At 34.1% G+C, this 22,569-nt stretch overlaps 1 protein-coding gene across 3 annotated transcripts in view; it reads right to left on the bottom strand.

The window, feature by feature from the left end:
* The window catches only part of LOC150103247 (uncharacterized), a 444,168-nt gene that overhangs the window by 46,797 nt on the left and 374,802 nt on the right, over positions 1-22,569 (bottom strand). For all 3 annotated transcript variants that reach the window (XM_090397399.1, XM_090397397.1, XM_090397398.1), the window contains exon 12: positions 7,854-7,997. In XM_090397399.1, coding sequence (XP_090253525.1) covers positions 7,854-7,997 — 144 coding nt within the window. The remainder of the gene's footprint in view (positions 1-7,853; positions 7,998-22,569) is intronic.

Raw genomic sequence — 22,569 nt, 5'->3', positions numbered from 1 at the left:
AATATTATGCAGAGTAATACACAGTTGGGTCTCCATATTCATGGGGGTTATGTGTTAACACATCTCGCTAAAATGTGAAATTCTGTGCCAGATGTTTTCTGTATATGCCTAAACACTTACGCAACCATTTACAATTAAGGAAAAATGTTTAAATGTCTTTAAAAGGTTTTAGTGGTGTTTTACGTTTTAGACCTGTTTCAAAAATACTGTATTAAAATTTATTACACTTTTGATTTCATTAGGCTTTGTCCCATGGCCTGCTGCATTGCTACAAACTAGCAGTGTAACCAGTGGTGAGCTATGGAAATTTTAACAAAGGGCTTACATCGTTGAGAAAAAAAAAAGAAAAAATGCCTAACTTACCCCTGTACTTATATTGCGACTTTGTAGAGCTTCTGACAGATATGATAATTCCTGTAGGATATCAATCATTAATGCTAGATCTTTTAAAAATTCCAAATTGAGAAGTCTGCTTAAAAAGCCCTTATATTTATCGTTCGATGCAAAATGCTTGCATAAAGCTGTGTAATTTCTTTACAAAGCAAGAGCCATTCGTAAACTGCAAGCTGCACATCGTGGTCCAAACACACGGCCGATCTTTAAAATTTTGATACCAAGGTCTTCTGCAATCGTATTTAATTCTCATTGATTTTTTGGTGATTGATGTTAAAAAGCATATAATTTATCCATAAATATTTCAAAATGATTTATTTCTTTAATGTTTTTTATCAAATCGCCTAATGCTAAGTGTAAACGATGAGCGCAATGCCAAATCACAACTTTGGGAAATTTTTGTAGAAGTTTGATTGCAACACCTGATTTGTTTCCTAACATTACACTAGCTCCATCAGAACAAAATGCAGTGAAATGATTTTTATATAGTTATCAGAAAATTCATATGAATTTAAAGTAGCAATTATAGTAGCATGTATACATTCCACGGTGGTATTTTCTATTTCTACAAGATTATTAAACAAGAGGAACAGGAGCTAGCAAATTTGAGAAAAATTTAACAAAGGGCTCACGCTAGCCCCTTATAGCTCACCACTGAGTGTAACCCAATCTCATGCTGCCTTGAATCTTTGGGGCCTTCTGTTCGATGCTATATAGGTGCGCTGAGGCTTCTTCTTCTTCCAGAATAATGCCGTATCATCAGCATCGAAACCTGTTAAGGTTTATATCCCTTCTCCTCCATGAGCTTCTTGAGTTGCATAGGACAGGCCTTAGCAGACTCGTGATAAGTGAAGCAAACTTGCCCTGTAATCGTTTACATTACAGAGCGAATAATGCCTTGAATTTCTGGAGTTACTCTTTGCTGCAAATGAAATGGTTTCTGCGCTACATTGATACCAAACACGTGGCCTAAAGCTGCATATGTGAGCCCTTCTCGACATTTATAAAGAATCTGCACTTTATCATTAAAAGTCATCACTTTCTTAGCCCCTTCAGGCTTTTGTCCATCACTAGATGCACTTTGTTTAAAACCCATGAGCATTCAACGTAAGCACAATAATATTTTAAGCATGAGTAGTCTAATGCTGAAACACACATACAATACAAAAAAAGCCACCCTACTCGGATGATGCTCACTGTGAGATTGAAGATATGTGGTTTTGCAACCACCAAGTCTCCATATTTGTGTTTTCACAAATATGGAGACCTGGCTATATTTAAGTTGTTAGCCACAAGGTAGAAGTGAAAGTGTTCAGTAAGATGATTTGATACTAAATCAGGTGTAAGACAAGGATACATACCATTTACACTGTCACTCATGAATTTACAAGGATCAGTGGCATTAAACCAGATACTGAAATTGAGATGTTTAATCTGGCTTCTAACTTTATGCAGATGTGGCCATCTTCCTATATAAATCTGAACCTAAAACAAAGCATCAGCAAGAAACTCTTTGATTGCAATCTTTGAGTTTCTTATTGGGTTTTGAAACAATGTGGGATTTGATATCCCCTTAATTTAAAATAAAGCATCAGGATTCTTTAACTAAACTGAGTAACTGCTATAACAAATCTGGTGTGAAAATCAACAATAATAATAATAATAAAAAAAAAAAACTAAAAGGCTGAAATATGGAAAGCATCAATTACATTCTGAATGAAAAAATGCATCAGCAATTTAGGTACAAAGATAGCAATTAAAATTTGAAAATAGATAATAGAAAAAGAAAATGGGGTGCTTAAGGGTCAAAACTGTATAACCGAGAAGAGACCACCACGTAGCCTTTAAAGGAATGCGGAGAACCACCAGGGCTTCTGACCAAATGTCCAATCCTCACCATTTCATTCTGGATACCTAATGAAATAGGATGGGATGGCAATTTGGGATTTAGTTGACCAATACAACATGACAGAATTTCATGCCGGATGGGGCATCACCTGGTTAAACAAGGGCCCCGTTGTTTTCGCCAGGGAACAACAAAAAGTCAGCTACTGGAATAAATCCTGAAATACATCCCAACTCAACATCAGCAGAGTTGAAGATGGTACTATCAACATAAGAAGCCTGAATGGCAAAGAAATGTAGCTAGCTGAGGAATTGGATATGTATCAGATTGACATAATTAGGGTAACTGAAACAAAAAAAGACAAAAACTGGTGAGATCTTTCTGAGCAAATAAATACAAAATGTTATATTCAGGCAATGACAATCAAGGAAAAGAAGGAGTAGTTGTAGTATTCAAAACTAAATATGAGGCTAATCTTGAATGGCAGGATTTCAAGTGCCTATGGTCCCACAGAAGGTTATACTAAGGTAGAAGTGGAGGAATTTTTTGAAGCTTCAGAGAAAGCAACTGACACAATGAAAAAGGAAAACTTGGTCCTTGTTGGGGATCTAAATAGCAGAGTAGGATGCGATTGTCAAAATATTGGGAAACTTTGAAGAAAAGAGCAAAGCTAATAATAATGGCAAATACCTATTGGATTTCTGCTAACAACATAAAAATGTGCATAAATTCACATGGAGAGAAGAGACAAGGAATAAGAAAAGTCTCATTGACTATGTTATTGTTGATAGTGATGTTTTCTCCCTGGTGCAGGACACCAGAGTGTATAGAGGATTTGAAATTGGAAATGATCACTATTTAGTCTTGAGCTAGATAAAACTGAATTTCATACTGAAAAGAATAACATTTAAGAAAGTTTTAAAGCGAATAAAAGTTGAGCAGCTCTCAGATGTGAACTGTAGACTAAAATACACAAAGATTATTGAAAAAAATAAATGAAAGAGTTTGAGAACAAGAACCAAACCTTGGAGATTCAGTGGCAAACCTTGAAGAAAACCCTGATTGATTCAGCCAGAGAGGCATGTAGTGAGGTTTTCTGCAATTTCTCAAGAAAAATCAGAACTCTATGGCAGACACGGGCAGTTAAAGATGCAGTGAAGGAAAAGAAAAAAGCATATCAAAAGTTCCTGGCAAATAAGTCAGCTTGTGCTCTTAGAGAATACAGACACAAAATGTAAGAAAGCTAAACACCGTTTAATGATAAGAACATAGAAAATAAATTTCAAGAATGTGGCAAAATATTCTAGAGGCTGTTGAAAAACTCAGAAATGGAGGAAAGGAATTAGATGATAAAGGTGACATGAAACTGGAGAAAAAGATATCCTTGATGTATAGAGTAATTACTTTGAAAAACTGCTAAATGAAACAATCAGTGACAGCACAGTGGTAAAAAACACTCAACAGGCATGCAATCAAGAATACATATCCAAACTTGAAGTAGAAAAAGCCATCAAAAGCCTGAAATGTGAAAAGGCAGCTCGAGTAGATGATATTTGACCAGAAATGCTCAAGTAAGGAGGTATAAAAGTCTTACAGTAGCTGCACTGCATAGCTCAGAAGGCTTGGACAGAGGGACAAATTCCAGATGATCGAAGTGGAGCTCTAATAGTACCTAGAGACTGCAGATATGAGAGTCCTGAGAAAGATTAGTTGTATGAACAGGTGGCATTAATGCCAATATCATATTAAAAACAAGGACATTAGGAAAGAACTTGACATTGTTAGCATCCAGGAATGTGCTAGCAGAGCTAATCTCAAGTGGTATGGTCACTTAAAACAGAATGGGAGAGGAAAGATTAGTAAAACAAGCAAGGTTGGCAGGAAAAAGACCAAGATATAGGTGGATTGATACAATAAAAAGTGTTTTAGAAGACAAATATAAGAACTAATAATGTTGGAGTCTTGACAGGTGACAGATTGATTTGGAGGAAAATTGTAGATAGGAAGTTAATAACGATGATGTAAGTTTTTCATGTAGTACTATCATATGCTGTACATCCCTTGAATGTACATGTCAGAAATTTGATGATGAAAAAGAAAATGATGGGCAGCCAATCAAAAAATTTATATGGAATTTGAAGAAACTAGCAGTATGCTAGACAATTTTTGAACCAATTTAAATTCATGATCTCTGAGTTAGACTAGAAACAGAATAGTTTACCAATGATCACAGGTATGAGATAAAAAGGCGGGAATGAATACAATTTCTCCAAAAAACCTAAATTGCTCCCTTTCCAAAATCCAGATCACAAAAAAATCCATTGCTGTCCCTTATATTTGGAGAACTTCGGAAAAATTTTATATGCATTCAAAAGATACTCAAATCCTTCAAGTCTTACCAAATATTAGCTACCCTTTCCAAAAGATCCACTCCATCACCTAGATATAGTATACAGGCATCTAATTCCTTGTTCCTGAAAATTAAAATATTCTGGTCAAACTGGAAGAACAACGAATATTAAACTTGAAGAACAAAGAATTTATGTGAAATATTTACACTACAGCTGCTCTGTAGTTGCAAACCATACCAATATACAGACCACAGAACACAGTGAAGAAAAAACACTTAAAAGTAAATATAAATTTGAGAGAGTGTGTCTTCAGAATCTGCCACAGCTGTACAATATTCTCCTAATGGGAATAAATGTGTTTGCCTTTACCAAAAATCTGGGAGACTGTTAGCAGAACAATTAAGATCCCCTCCCCATGCAAACAGACTGGCCCCAGTTAGGAATATAGCATGCCATTTTGAACTTAGTCTGTGTTTGCTTTCTGCTGTTATGTCTGTGTGTATGTGCATATCTCACATCACTGTGCATATGAAAATGGCTTGTTGACTAAGCCAAAATATCAGCTAATAATGAGTAAATAAACACTAATTATTGTCCCCAGATGTTTATTTCCTCTGTTAAAGAAAAACATGAGTAGGTGAGGAAAGGTTAGCAGAACAGGTATTTGATGACATGTGTATCTGACAAATAACAGATGACCAGATAAAGGAAGGAGGTCATGCCTGAGCACACTGCTCATATTTTATAATAATGTTATGGCTGAGTTGGATAAAGGGAATGACTAAACTATGATACTGCTAGACTTTGCTAGGGCATTACAGAATACCACACAAAAGGCTTTTGCATAAACAATGGGAACATGAGATTGAAATATAAACAACTGATTTGGATAAATGGTTGGCTGAGGGACAGGTATATCAGAAAGTGGTATAATGGGGATGTAAATCATCGTTTAAACCATTGTTTTTCATTCAATCGATATATTAATGATATTAGAAAGGATCTGACAAGAGATGTTCAGTTATTTGCTGCTGCTGCTGATGATGCAAAGGAAGGCAGAGAAATCAGATATGCTACTGATATACAGAACTTACAAAATGATTTGAACAGGTTGGAAGTGTAGGCAAAAGATAATGGCTGTCATATCAATGTTAATAATTGTCAAGTTATGCACTTTGACATGATGAGACAATGTTTCAACTGGGAGTTATGGTAGAGAGGGATTTGAAGTTCAAATGTCACATAACAAAGATTGCAATTACAACTCAGAGAATAATGAAATGCAGAAATGAACTGCCATGTGAAGATAACGAAGTCATTATGCCACTTTACAAGGCTTTAATACACTGCACACATTTGGTCTCCTGGATTCTGGAAGCTGCGGAAAGATTTCAAAGAAGAACTACAAAGATGGGATTATGGAATATACATTATAAGGACAGACTGAGAGTTATGTGAACTGCAAATACTGGTGGGCAGGAGAAAGAGGGATGACAGAGGTCTTTACTTCTGAAAAGGGTGTTGTAATTTTCTCTCACAGAACAGTGATTGAGTGAAACAGTTTGCCTTTTTAAACAATGGGTGCATCTAGTGTGTAAGTGTCTGCATGCACATGTGTGTGATGTATGGCCTTCCCTTAGTGAATCCTTAAATTCCTGCAGATATGATGTTTCTTTCAATAATTTGAAAGAAAATTGTGAATTGGCTACAGCAAGCTAGTAATAATGTAAACTTAATTATAGTTTTTTTCCACTTGGTACTGCTTGTTTCAATGGAAAGGCACAATTATAATTCGTGGTGTGGCTGCTTGGTACATATAACATGACATGAACCTGTTAAATCATTCATAAGGCAGGTTTGTATAATATCTCCACTGCTAATTATGATCTACATTATAAAGGAAAATAATGAAACCTCATGTCAACATATGAGATATTACATTTGACTGTTCAGGTGTGAGTAATCAAGCATATTTATCTAAAATCAGAATAGTCACCATCTATGATTTTAGACAGACATAACATCTTTATGATAGTGGTTCAGCAAGATATTTATTTTATTAAATACACAAGTCAGTATTATATCAAAGAAATTATCGTTTCCTGATATATATATATATATACTGTCAAGTGTTTACCATATATTATGATAGCCTAAAACACAATTACTGTTTCATATTCAGTTTCTCGTCAACAGTTTTTTTTTTTTTTTTTGCAAATTGGACTGTTATTGATCAGACTGTTCTCTTCTAATGCTCTCCTAACTTCATAAACTCATCTTTGTCCTGTTCTTTCTCACTACATTTTTACTTTAAACCTCTCCTATGACCAATGAACTCTTTTAGATCTAATCCGAGAGATTTATTTGTTAAAACTGCTTAAATTATTATCTTTTGTCTTATATACTTCTAGCTTGTTGTTTTAGCTGATCTCTCTCTCTCTCTCTCTCTCTTATTCTTATTAAAGTCACATTTCATTAACATCTTGAATGCAAATTCTGCTTAAATAGCTAAAATGAGCCATCTGTTTTGTAAACACATTTACTAGGAATGGAGTGGCTTCCTTTTTTCACATAACAAATTTATTTGCTATTTGACCTTCTGCACATCAGTGGTTGGTGGTGTCCTACTATTAACCTATTACCCTGTAGATTTTTTTGAACTTTTGGCTGAGCATTTCTACACTGAACTGTCAAGATTTCTTTACAACACTTTTGAATATTTTTTGGGTGTTAGTTTCATGTATGTTTCAGCTGAGGCGGTACCCTCACATTTCTGCTGATAATGTTGACTATCATTCATTTTTGATAATAATGCAGTCTTTTACCAGTTTCATGAATTTATTTTGTTTGAAAGCAATATGTTTCATTCTAAAATGGGGGATGCCACAGTATGATTTATGACATCAGATCATATCTGTTTTAGCACAAGTGGAAAGGTCTAAATTACTGTTTTGAACAACTGGAGTAGTGCATTCATTTGTGATAATGACGAATATTCATAATAAGAATATGCTGTACATCGTTATTATACCATTATTATGGTTATTTTGTACATCACAGGAGGATCCTCTTCCTGTGATTAACAAAAAGCATTTGTTGAGATAATATTGAAGCAACTTCATCAGGAATACAATAAATGAAGTCACCAACTTGTAACATCAATTATGACAATTTTGTTAACAGCATGTTTAGTTTAGAATATGATTATAAATTTCTTTCAAACAAAAATACTTAACAGCTATATAACAACAAGCAATGCTTACTTGTTCTACTTCTAAGACATTATATATCTCTTCATCTTTGAGAATACTACAGACTGAAAGAGGAACTGTCTGATTAACCATGGCACGTGCTGCTCTTCCATGAACCCTCAAGATTTCTTGTTCAGCAGACAGCACAAGTTTTTCCTACAAAATTGAGAATAAACTGATCGATATAATATTTTCTGAAAGAATATATTTCAGAAATTAAATTAATGTATATACATAAAAAATTTGAAATGCAAACAAAATCTGAAATATGTAGAGTAAATTACACATCAATATAAGATGGATCTGTCAAACATGTGGTTTATTTAATATATTGTATGAGGGTTTTAATGTCACCCCCCCCTTTAGCTGTTGTAAAATTTAATAAAAATATTTTTGTTGTCAAAAAAGCATCCTACTATATTGATAATAGATGTGCCATGTGTATGGTTCATGGCATTCTCTGATCTTTTCATGTAATTCTCTGCTTCTGTGTTTTCTATCAAGGTTTTTGATATCTTTACATTTATTCCTAATCCATTCCTCTTTGGTTTTCCTGCATTCTTTTTTATTTCTTTATTCATACTTTTATATTCAGGTTTGTGCTTTAATTTTTTTCTTTGTTCCATCAACTTCAATATTTTTTCATTTATCATTTCCTTTTCCTTATTAACTGTAGGAGTGCATCCCCGGCTGCTTCGCTGATGCTATTTTTGAATGTTTGCCAGTTCATGTTAATTTCATCAGTTAGCTTTTTATTTCGACTAAACATACGTAACCACAGTAATGAGATTTTTTACTAAGTAAATATTTCGTCCTAAGTATCATAGGACATCATCAGTAAGTTAATTCAAATGATACTAGGAATCACATACAGTTAGGGAGCATGATTACAATGGAATCCCTCTATGCATGAAGTAGCATGTTATAGAATTAAATTAAAATATATCTGGGGAAAAAAAAAAAAAAAAAATACCATTAAAATGAGATAATTATTTTAGACAATTTTGGATGACAATTTCCCAGACTTTACGGATGGTAAGAATATCATAATGGTTCAAATTGGGACTGTGACGTAGGGCTTCAGCACTTTCTTTATATAAACGTTCATGTTTATATAAAGATTTATGAAGAAGTTTGGTCTTTTAACAATGGATTCAATGGTTTGGGTTTTCAATTCCGTGTTGTGCGAGGCCAGATTTCTGCAGTTTTATAAGACGGATATGGTCTTGATGTTCCAAAATGTGTTTGCTAATAGATCTACCTGCCTGTCCATAGTAGGACAATTTACAGGAACATGCCAGGTACCATCAGAGGTGAGTTAGGAGAAAATAACCAATTGTAGATCTGGTTGATTGGTTTGTAGGTAGCAGTCAATTTATATTTCTTCATAATTTTTGAAAGACGTTCGGAGATGTCTTTGACATAAGGTATGGGAATCCTACTGGCTTGTTCTTGTCTAGGTTGATGTGAGGGGAAGTGACTGTTGATTTTTTGAGTTGTTTTTGTATTGTATTCATTTTGTATGGCTGTATTTTTGATTATTTCCAATTCTTGGTTTAAAGATTCTTCAGTGAAACAGAATTTGTTGCTCTGATTACTAATGAGTTAATGCGAAATTTTTGAGATGGATGATGAGCCAAAGAATTGTGAATGTAGCGACCTGAAAATATTGACAGAAGTGGAGATAGGACCATCTTCTTTTCTTTGGATGTGTACACCCAGGAAGGAGATATTTGATGCGAGGATGAAGAAGGTTTATTTTATCTAGAAACAAATGCAGTTCTTGTTCAGAATGACCCCAGACATCAAAGATGTCGTCGATATGTCGACGACATGTGAAAAATATTTCTTCAAGGTGTTCAAGAAAAAGGTTGGTTAAGTTTGGTGATAACAGAGACCCCATTGCTGTTCCTTCCTCCTGCTTGTAAATTTTCTCTTTCCAAGTGAAGTATCCAGTGGTAATAACAAATTTGAATAGTTCAACAATATCGGATGGAAATTTTTGAGTTAGCAAGTCTATTGTTTCCTTATGGGGAGTATTAGTGGAGAGGGAGACAATGTCGAAGCTAATTAGCATGTCAGTTTCCAACATTTGAATGTCTTTTATTTTTGCATGAAATTTTGTGCAATTCTTAATTGATGAGGCTCAGTGATCTATGAGAGGAAGGAGAAGGTTAGATAAAAATCTTGATAATTTGTAAGTCGGGCTGCTAATAGAATCCACGACAGGTCTGAGGGGAACATTATTCTTGTAAAGTTTAGGTAAACCGTATATTCTAGGAGGCCTAGCATGGTATATTCTGTTTTTTCTATTGTTTCTTGAACTGTCTTTTTGTAGGATCATAATCAAGTTGGGTATATGTATTTCAATCTCAGAGTAATAAATTAATTTTTTGGTCATATGAATTGGTATCTAGGACGACAGTGGTATTTCCCTTGTTGGCTCTGGTGATGATTATGTTCTATTACATTTTAAGGAGGTAAGAGCTTTCAATTCTATGGTGAGATAGTCAAGTCCGAAGGTTTGGCACCATAGATTGTTTTTGCAATTCTATATACTTCTCGCCTCTCAAATCATTTGTACCAACCAAGACAATCATTTTCTTTAATTCATGATATTAGCCACGACATCTGTATGGCGTGGCTAATATCATGAAATTTTGCACCAGGGAAACATGATTTTGTCATACTTTCCTTAAGTACTCCCCTGATTGATGAGCCTCCGTACATAATTTTCTCCTTCACTTGTTTTTCTTGTTCGTTTGGTCGGTCTTTATTATTCTTTCAGATCACCTGCTTCTTTCTTTTTTTTCAGCCCTGCTGAACTTTTGTTGTTTCTGCAATTTTGCACTTTGTCCTATGAAGGATAACATTTAAGAGCGGTATTTCTTTTATTAATATCCATTTCATTGGCTTCTATTTCCACAGCCACATGTTAAACATCATTTTCCATCTTACTGTGGGTATTTGTTGTATTCTCGTCACCTAACAGACACTGAGTTTTGAAACACTTAATACATACTCTCTCTCTCCACTTTCAATTTCTTTTCACATATTCTTTAATTTCCCCGAGGAATATATTTCACACACTGCACCACTGAATAATATCCCGCAAATTCAAATCACTGAATTTGCGGGATATTGCTTAAATGAGGCAGTATCTGAATGTATTCCTAGTGCTTGAAGAATAAATCGGTTGGGAGTGAAATGGATATGCAACCTTATTTAAGCAAGGACCCATAAGAAGAAGATGATGTGGAAAGAATATCATCAGAATAAGAGTGAGAGGAGTTATGAAATATAGAAAGCTCAGGCCAGAAAAGTAACAAGTACTGTGCAGAAAAAACTAAATCTGAGCTTGAAAAGAAATTGGCTATGCAGGCTAAAGGCAATCCAAAGGAATTTTATTGTTATGCCACAAGTAAAAGAAAGAATGAATGTGGAAAAATAACTTTAACTGAATGCAGATGGTACTCTAGTGTCAAAACCTAATGAGATTGTTCACAGTTAATGAGTGCTCACTTCACTAAGATATATCAACCAGTTACAATAGTCACCTCCCTTTATCTGCAGGCAATATGTTCCAAGACCCTCCCCCCTCTGTGGATACCTGAAAACCGTGGATAGTACCAAATCCCATATATACTGTGTTTTTTTTTTCCTATACATACTACATACCTATGATAACTAATAATAAAATAGAACAATTATAGCAACATACTGTAATAAAAGTTATCTGAATATGAATGGAATCTTAGCAATCTCAGCATATGATTTTTATTATTTATTTATTTTATGAAGTCGAGAACTTTCACCTTTCAACTTAAAAGAAAGCACTTTACGGCTTCTCTTTGGCATATCCGAATTGCCAGCATCACTACTCTTAAGCTTTGGGATCATTATTAAGTAAAATAAAGGCTACTTGATCGACTGTTGCAAAATCGCAAGCCGATCTGATAACCAAGAACTACTCAGAATGGCATGCAATAATTGTTGATTTCTGGAATTTAAATATTTTCGGAGCCATTAAGTGACTAACAGGGTAGCATATATGGTACAGCATGGATATGCTGGACAAAGGGGTGATTCACGTCCCAGGCAGGAAAGCATGAATGGTGCACAATTTAAAACGTATAAATTGTTTATTACTAAAAGAAAGAGCCATAGGCTTCATTTCAGCAATGTAAAATTACATAGACAAAGTGGATACAACATTATTTCAAAGCCGAATGTTTGTAAAATCTATGAAAGTTTTTGTAAGTTGGCCTGAGAGCTTACAAGAATACTTAACTCAAGTAGTGCAAGCTAAGGCAACTCAGGGATGCCAAGGATTGTGTTCTCATAAGTTCTCAGGTCAACTTATGAAACTTTCATAGTTTCTACAAACATTCGGCTTTGAAATAATGTTGGATCTAGTATTCACTTTGCCTATGTAATTATAAATTGTTTATTTTGGGAATTTTCTATTTAATATTTTTGGGCCAGGATTGATCAAAGATAACTGAAACTACAGATAGTGAACCCGCAGATAAGGGTGGGCCAACTGTATATGTAACATGGTATACAAGAGCTGTTGAATAACCTGGATAAGAATTTGTTAATAGGGAGATGGAATATCAGCACATTTGCTAAAGGAATGTTCAACCAAACTGGCTAGACCTTTCATCTATTTGTATAACTTGAGTCTCAGCTCAGGAATTATACTGTCGTGACGTTCTATTTTCATGTTATGATCTAAATCCGCCATCTTGGTTCAAGTCACTTATCAATATAACAACTAATTGCAAATTGATCACCGATCCAAAAGTAGGGAAATTTATAATTATACTGCGCCACCCTATTCTTAGATTAGTCTATATAAAATAGTAGGATCAATTTTTAATTAAGTTAGCAGTCTCCTCATTTATTTAGGCCGAATTATTTACTATTCCACTCGGGGTTCCTGCAAGATTCGAATATTTATGAACGGTGCAATAAAAAGGAATTCAGGCAAACACAATATTTAGATTAACAAAATAAAACATTTAATATATGATATATATAACAAATACAAGAATTCTGCTTTAAAATGAAACAATACAATCAACTTAATACATCTTGCTAAGTCACTCATGCCAATTCAATGTTCTAAACTTTCACACACAATTCACAGTTTCAAATCACAAGCTTTCTTGACCCAAGTTAATAAAACGAAACTTCTTATTTAATCAGTCTCCACATATCCATCAGCTGTACTTAATGTTTAAAATTCACAGGAAGCACTAATCAAGGTAGACAATATTCCAAGCAATCTTATTTCGGACTTTGAACTTCGAAGATATGTTAATGTTAGAACAAACAAACAAGTATGACTACTCTTACCAGATACAATCTTCAATACATCAATTAATTGTGAGCACACCTATAAATTAACTTATTTACGTTAGCGGAACACATTAATAAAAATTCTCCAATGATTTAACTGAACTACTGTTAGATGCGCTTCACTACTCTAAAAAAAGGCACATCAATAAGGCATTGATAATTCTCCTTGTTTACTTTTCTCAAACTAGTTAATTTCAATATAATTCTTCTCAGGGCAACATAGAATTAAGACGTAATCCTAGACTAACTGGAACTAATCAGAATTTTTCATTGAATGTCCAGTTCTTTATTTATCCGGTTACGGCATTAATTTTCCTTACAACACAGCTGACTTCACTTGCAGCTAAGTATATTGTTCACTATGTTTTGGCTCACTTCTAAACACTATTCTCATGAATTTCTGCCCTAGAGAACTTATAATTTTCTTCCACTTCCTTTGCTTGTATCCTACCTTCCTTTCTGCTCCGCAAAAACTTCCTCTCTTCTCTCTAATTAAAATTCTTCTGTCTTTTCCTCTCCTTTCAGTCTGAAGGTCACGCTCTATTCGACTCGTGCTTGTTTATTTCATGCGTCTCCATGACAACAAATGAAGCAAACACTTCGCTAATGTAATACAATGCTGTACAACTACATGAGTGATTACATAATGTTAAATTTTCACAAATAAGAATAAACAGAATATTTAAGCTACTTAATCAGTTTTTTCATTACGTATAGAATTAATTATATTAATACTTTTCGTTACATCATATATATACTTTAGCTATTATAAATTCTGCACATATTATTGCTTAATAAATTAATAGTAGGTTCAGTTTAGAATAAATATTTAAATAGTAATCCTAAATTAAGGAATAATAAATAATTTTTATACAAATCAAGATTAATATATAATAAGCAATGTTAAATGTGAATGAAAAAAAATAAATTACACAACATAGTTTCATTCACAATTTAACAATACCACAGGAATGGAAGGAATGTATGACAATTCCATTGCACAAGGGTAGTGCAAAAACTGATGCATCTACTACTGACCAATCAGTATCTGTGGTGTAGTAGTGAAAATTTTAGAGAAGTTGGTAAGAACTTGCATACAGAAATCAGTAGACAAACAAGCTATACTCTGAAAGCAGCAGCATAAGCTTACTGAAGGAAGGTCATGTTTTAGCAATATGCTCATATTTTATAATAATGTTAGGTTTTTGCTAACACACGAAAGGCTGTTGCATAAACCGGAGTCAGGGGTAGGAACTTCAACAATTTCAGGTATGCAGATGACAGTCCTTATAGCTGAATCTGAAGATGATCTTCAAAACTTATCACAGAAATTTACAACAGAAGCTTAGACATGGGATTAATTATAACCTAAAAAAAAACAAAGTGCATGATTATATCAAAAGAACCAACAAATAAGAAATTAGACATAACTGTTAACAAAAAGAAAATTGAACAGGTTCAGTCTTTTATATATTTGGGACAAATGTTTACAGATGGAAGAAATTCCCTTAAAGAAATAAAAAGAAGAACAGAGATAGCAAGAAAAGCCTTTATTGATATGAAAACTGTTCTAACATCCAGAGACATTAACATAGACACAAGAAAAAGATTAATAAAATGCTATATCTGGTCAAGTCTTCTCCATAACAGTGAAACATGGACTCTAAATAAAGAAGCAGAGAAAAAATTAGAAGCTTTCAAAATGTGGACTATCAGAAGAATGCTGAAAATATCATGGACAGAGAAAATAAAAAATGAAGATGTTTTAAAGAAAGCAAAAATGAAAAGAACATTAATGAAAATAATTAAAGAATGAAAACTTAAATATACTAGACAAAAAGGTATTCAGAAATTAATATTAGAGGGGAAACTGGATGGAAAAAGAGGGCTAGGTAGACCCAGGGGAATGTGGTTTGAATACATTAAGGATTGGATTTGAAGAAGAAGTAGTGTAACTAAGGGTCCAGTACTTGGACTACTGTTCTTCAATCTATACATTAATGACGGGTCTAACATGGGAATGTGGAATTGTTTGCCAATGTTGCAAAGATGGTAGGGCAATCTGGGATACTACTAATATCCAGTACTTTACAAAATGATTTGAATAAGCTTGAAATTTGGGCAAATGAAAATGACTAACAGTTTAATGTTAGTAAGTGTAAAGTTATGCACCGTGGTGTAATGAGATTTCCACCAGCATATTATATTAGTGGAATTATGCTACTAGAAACTGATGAGGCTAGGGATCTTTGGCATAATGGTAGATAGGAATTTGAAGTTCAAAGGTCACCTAGCAAAAGTTGCAAAATACAACCCAAAGGATAATTTCGATGTTGAAGCGAATCTCAATGGAAGTCACACCTGGATTATTGTAAGTGTTCCAAGAGGATAACGAAGCAGTAGAAAGGATGCAAAGAAGAGTTACAAAGATTATATCTGGAGCAGGAGAACAGATCGCAAGTATATAGATTACAGACTCTGGTTAACAGAAGAAAGAGGGGTGATATGATAGGAGGTTTATAAACTTCTCAATGGGTGTTATAGGATATAGACTGGTGAAATTTTTTGTTATATGGAAGGTAAGGAGAGAATACAGGGGGAGGAATCCATGGAAGTTAAGTTTGTTCGCAGTCAAGAAAGGAGTAAGAGGATAACGAGGTTTTTCTCTCACAGATCAGTGTGAGTGAAATTTTACACTAGATATTTTACAGAATAGTTTGCCTTTATAGATAGTGAGTGCATCTAGTGTGATGCACTCGCTATCTATTTAATTTAAGGGAAGGTATGACAGCTGGTTTGGGTGATGTATAGCCACCCTGGGGGGTCTCAGATAATAACTTCAGACTATACATAAAATATTCTGTTGCACTCTGCTGAATCAGACTCAGAAAATGCAATGAAGAGAGAGTGAAGAAGGGGAGAACAAATACATGAAGTTATTTTACTATTAGAGTAGAAAAAGAAACATATCATGGCACAAGTATCTGTTAAACAACAATTAATAATCCTTCATAGGAAAGAAATAACCAAGACTGATAAACTTGGAAAATTATCAGTGTTACAAGGTAAGCTGCGAGCTAGGATTTCCTTTCTCAAAAAATGCTACGATCTCAATATTATTTCAAATTTTGCAAAGCTGAAGGAATTGATCAAGTCCCCAAGTGCTCATAATATTTATTTCAATGCAAGCCTATCACTCATCTGCAATCAACTATGAGCTGCTAAATGTGAACTAGCTATTAATATACATCTTATTTCTGATCTCCAGAATTTTATTATCTCGACTGTAAACTCTCAACGTTCCAATATAGTTCTCACTGTGGCTAATTGCTCTCTGCACCATTCATTTAATCAACACAACAAACATTTAGATTGTACATTCAATTCCCTTGTCATGAAGTAAAGCACACCTCATATTGCTCCAGAAAATTGGTTACTACCCAATATGAGGTAAAAGTAAAAGTGAAACCGTTATTCTTTCAAAAGGACATGACTTCTCCATAGTTTCTAAAAGGATACCTTACTTGGATTTCCTGTTCAACATTGAACAGAACTTATTCACTCTATCTAGTGAGGATGCTAATAGACTTCATTTGGAAATTTCATTAGTCATACTGAAATCAAAGCTTCCATCTACAAGCTGGCCTGATTGGATGAGTGGTTAGTGTATCTGCTCTCCAGACAAGAGGCTATAGGTTTGAATCCCACCAAGGGCATGGATGTTTATGATTGTCCTACTAAGCTATCACCATATGTACTGCTATGACCTGTGTCCTAGTGCAGTATGACCTTTGATGTCTTTGTGTCATAAAAATCCCCCTACAAACACCACTTTAGCTGAAATGAAAGTGTTGCAATCCTTAAGACACAACAGTCATCTCATTATTACTAAGTCTGACAAGGGCAATACTACTGCTGTTATGGATTCTGCAAATTATAAAAGAAAAGTCGCTCTTTTATTATGGAATCAATCAACATCACCAAGAATTGGATCACACTCCCACTAACAGACAGCTCAGAAAACTGAACTCTTTACTAGATGAAGTTGCAAGCCTCGATGGAGACATCACAGAAAAACATAAAAAAATTTATTTTGCCCAAATACCAAAGTTCTATGGTTTACTCAAGGTACATAAAAAAGATATTCCTCTTCATCCAATTGACTGTAGATTCACCTATTTACTGAATAGCCCACCTATTGAAAGATAAAAAATAAAAATATCTAGAAAGATATTTCTAGATAAAGTAAAAAATGTTTCTCTACAACCCAATGATATAATGGTTAGCTTTGATATAGAATCTCTTCACAAATATTCCTCTTGAGGACACATTAAATCTACTTTCAGAAGCATATCTACAGGATATATTGAAATTATTCGACTTTGTTATGCACTGCAGACATTTTATTTGTCAGAATAAGTTTTATAGACAAGTTGAAGGAATCACAATGAGAAGAGTCCGCTCTACCCCACACTTACTTTTATTTACAACATTTAGAAGATATCCTTTTCTTGTCTGTATACCCTCAGCCTTCATTATATAGAAAATGTTTTGCTATCTGGCCACATAATGAAGACACATTATCTACTTTTGGTTTATTAGTCCCATAAATATTAAAAGATCTACACAATTATCAACAAGTTTCACCAGCTATTCTGTCTGGCTTCTTCAGGACAAGAAAGTCGGTACAACAACGTCTGCTAGTAAAAAAGAAGAATGGAGTAGCACAGTCAAATCCATTTGACTGTGCTACTCCATTCTTCTTTTTTTTTTCCTGAAAAAAAAAAAAAGCCAGACAGAATAGCTGGTGAAACTTGTTGACAATTGTGTAGATCTTTTAATATTTATAGTCGACTAATAAACCAAAAGAATATAACTCAATTTCAATGTTAAGTGACCAAATAAACAATCTACATCCATAAATTAAATTTACTATAGAAATGGAAAAAAACAACAAATTGTCTTTTTTAGATATTCTACTCCTTTGTTCACTATCTGGTGAATTAATTACTTCTGTTTATCAAAAGCCTACTTTCAATGGCTGCTACATTCAATAGCAATCAGCTCACCATCCATCATAGAAAACTGGAATTAATAAAAACTTTACTGTAATGTGTTCATACTATTTGTTCTAAACCTCAACTATTACAGCAGGAACTCTTAAACATCAAAGAATATTTAAAACTCAATGGCTTCTCAGAAAGGACCATGCATCAGCTTTTTAATTCCTATAATCCTTGCTCAAATAACAAGGAAACAATACGTTGAATTCCAATTCCTTACATTTCTGGTACCTCGGAACCCATTTCCAGAATTCTTAAGAAATGCAATTTAGTGGCTACTTTTTTTTCCTATCAACAAACTTCCATCTTCAAAAGATAAATGGTATCCTCTAGCTCTCCCTGGTGTCTACCAAGTTCTGTGTGACTGTCACTGTTCTTACTTTGGAGAAACTGGTTGCTCTGTAGAAAAGAGAATACAAGAACACCAATCGTACATTAGCAACAGTAAATTTGAAAAGTCTGGCTTGGCACAGCATTGAATAGATATAGACAACAACATCTAATGGCCTGAAACACACTTCATCATGTCAATATAAATTTGAATGCTTGCTTAAAGAAAGTGCTGAGGCCTTACTTCACCATTCGAACTTAAACAGAACTGTCTCTCTCTCTATATCTAAGATATGGGAAAGTCTTATTTTGATCACATATCAATTAAAAAAAAAAAAAAGCTAATGAATTATTAATATTGCAATATTTGTCAGTTATACTATTGTGTTTTATGTATAACATAAAACACAATAGTATAACTTTCTACTTTGTAATTAGCTATTATCACCACTGATGATGGCCTATAATATTCAGGCTGAAATATATGGCCTTAAATAAATAGTATTACTTATCCCTAGTGTTTTTTTTCCTGTGTTAATTGAAGAAACACATACAGAGTGATAGTCAGTGTTGTTAAGGGGTGGGAACAAAAAAGAGTAATAGTAATTCAGTCAGATTGCACAGGAAGATTCATTTTATCAATTAAAAGTTAATTTAATAACTTTTAATAATTTAATATTAAAAGTACAATTTCAGGGATCGGTTGACTTACAGATCAAAACAATGAAGGAGACTGCTGTGTTCAAGGCTGAATAAACAGTAAATTACTGTATATGATTCTTCTCCTTCTCAACTCTGCTTTTATAACTTTCTGTATTTATCAAGAAATTCTCATGTTTCAATTATATTTCACTACCAGCATTCATTGCTGAGTCTTACAAAACATTTTCTTTAGATTATGGCATTCATTATCTAAAGTTTGATTCTTATCAAACAGCGACACTTGGAGTATGCATGGTGCATCCACAAATGTTTAGCATGATATACACACGCTCAACAATGAAGTAATAATAAAACTTTTTCTCCTATCTTGTTATTAAAGACCTTCATATGAATTTATACATGAACATGTTAGTGCTAGTAGCAGCAGGTATTTGCTGTTATTATTGTAATTATTGACACCCCCCCCCCCCTTCAAAGAAGCATTTTCTAGGTTAAGGTATCATTTCCTACTCTGTTGCTTAAAAAAATCGCCAATTCTTTTTTCAATAATGATGGCTCTCCTTTTTTAACCAAAACTTAAAAAGAATCAAAAGTTTCAAAGAATTATATTCTATTTGCAGACTAATTCAAATTAATTCCATACTGCCGATGGAAATGCTGATGATGTGGCGATTTGCACAGTCTGAGCAGGAAGCAAAAGGACTTGAACAATGGAGGAAAGCTTTGGAAGACAGCGGTTTGAGGATCAGTAGAAATAAGAGTACATGTGTTGTATTGAAGCAGCATCAAGTATAACATTGCAAGGCATAGGCATGCCACAGGTGTCTAGGTTCACATATCTAGGATTATGTGTCCACAGTGATGAATATCTGGACTCAGAACTCAACAGGAGGAGCTAATCAGAGTGGATAAACTGGAAAAAGGTTTTGGGTATCTTGTACAATACAAAAGCGTCCAGTAAGTGGTAGCAAGATCTGCACTGATGTATAGCAGTAAGACCTAGCAGATGACCAGGAGATGGGAGAAGAGAATGGACGTAGCTGAAATGAGAATGCTGAGACTTACAAGTGGTGTAACAAGATTGGACAATATCAAAACCTCACTGATCAGGGGAATAATGAAGGTAACCTAAGTATCTGGAAAGATTAGGTCAAGGCTAAGGAGGTTTTGGTCATGTTATGTGGCAAGATAAAAGCTACATGGGAAGGAGAGTGCTAGAGATGAAACCATCAGACAAAAAAAAGTAAGGGGACTAAACAACAATGGTTGGATAACTTGAGAGGGGACCTCCAAGACCTCAGACAAGAAGAGAAAATAGCCTTGGACAGAACAGGGTGGAGGAAGTTAATCTGCTGCAGTAACCCTACTTGAGTGGGAATGAAACTGAAGAAGTATTTTGATACCAATTTATTTACATTTATTGGATACCTGATATTATTATAAAAACTTGGTCACTGTAGTCATTTGTGTGAGCAGGAAAAATACCTAGCAGGAAGAGCAGCTGAACCTCTCCCCAACATCGAGAAGAAAAAGAAAATTCGTAAGAAAAGATGTGTGTACAGGTAAGTACTTAAAAAAAAAAAATGTAGTTAATAATATTAAGTAAATAATAGCTTTAATGGAACATGTGCACTGGACATGCAAGGGTGGTCTGAAAAGTTCTCAGCCTAACAATGACAAAACGAATTTCATTATCCTGTCTCTGTAGTGGTTTACAGCAAGATCTGCAAAATACCCCTCTACAACTGCAATCATCTCTTGATTTAAAAAAAAAAAAAAAAAACTGCTGACCAGCGAGGAAGAGTTTTAGTTTTGGGAAGAGATAGAAGTCAGAGGGAGCCAAATCTGGGGAATAGGGTGGATGTTCCAACAATTCATAGTGCAGATCCCTTAATTTTCCAATTGCCAAAACACCTTTGTGGATAGGTGCATTGTCCTGATGAAAGATGATTTTTTTCTTCTGCAAACCAGGTCTTTTCTCACGAATTTTTTTGTCTAGCATGGTTAAAAGATCGGAATAATATTCCCCAGTTATTGTTTTACCCTTTTCAAGATAATTAATAAATGAAACCCTTAGCATCCCAAAACACTGATGTCATGACCTTTCCTGCTGATGGAACCAACTTTGTTTTCTTTGGCACTGACCAACTGGCTTCTGTCCACTGTTTTGACTGCTGTTTGGATTCTGGTGGGTAATGGTGTATCCAAGTCTCATTCATAGTAATAAATCGACGTACAAAATCAGTTATATTCTTGTTAAAACGCTCCAAGCACTGTTTACAGATTTTCATGTGAGTGCATTTTTGATCTGCTGTGAGCAAGTGTGGCACCCATCTGGCACAAAGCTTTTTCATATGCAATGCTTCATGCAAAATATATCTTACATGTTCTTTTGAAATGCCTATAGTCTCAGCAATTTCACGAACTTTGACATGTTATCCAATACCGTATCATGCACTTGATCAATGATTTCTGGTGTTGCTTTTTTGGACGTCCTACATGTGGATCACCTTCAAGGCTGTTACGGCCATGTTTAAACTCAACAGCATATTTCTTAATTGTCGAAAAGGATAAGAGTGCCCATAAGCTTTTATGAACTTCAAATGAATTTCTTTTGGTGTTAAACCCTCTTTTACAAAGAATTTTATAACTGCACGATACTCAATTTTATCCATTTCAAGAGATACAAACAGCTTATAAAACAAACTACTTGATAGAATGACTTGCAATTTCCCATAGATGCTTATGACAGATGTACCAACTTAAAAAAAAAAAAAAAAAAAATCTTGCCGACAGTGTTGCCATCTATGGTCGAGGCCGTGAACTTTTCAGACCTACCTCATATTAAAGTAACCTTCATGTCTTATACATGTAACAAAAATTATATAGAATTTATTCAAACCTCCAATATATTTCATCCAAAGTTATGTGGACATTAATTTTAATATTAAGTAAAATTTATTGTAATTTTTTTGTTTTATATACACATGTGATAGAGCGTTTATATTTAAGAAAAACTTGTATATTCATATTAAAGTAGATACAGTTGGTATGGCACCATATATATAGCAGAACAATGGTTGCCAAGATGTCTTTGTTGGGTAAACTGAAAGTGCAAGATTTTATTCAATACAGTGTGTATGAGATGTATTCATTGCAAGAGTTTAAAGACTTTTGGAAGAAAAGCGAGACTGATGAACAAATATGAAGTAAGGGTACTGAGAGTGAATGCAAGTTTGGCAAAGAGAGCAAAACATGTGATAGTAGTGTATGATGATATTGACAGAAGCTTAAAAAAAAGCTAATGT

This window comes from Typopeltis vanoorti, chromosome 9 (assembly GCF_054136105.1).
Source record: "Typopeltis vanoorti isolate ZY-2024b chromosome 9, IOZ_Tvanoo_1.0, whole genome shotgun sequence".
Taxonomy (NCBI): domain Eukaryota; kingdom Metazoa; phylum Arthropoda; class Arachnida; order Uropygi; family Thelyphonidae; genus Typopeltis; species Typopeltis vanoorti.
This window is presented reverse-complemented; position numbering and strand designations above follow the sequence as displayed.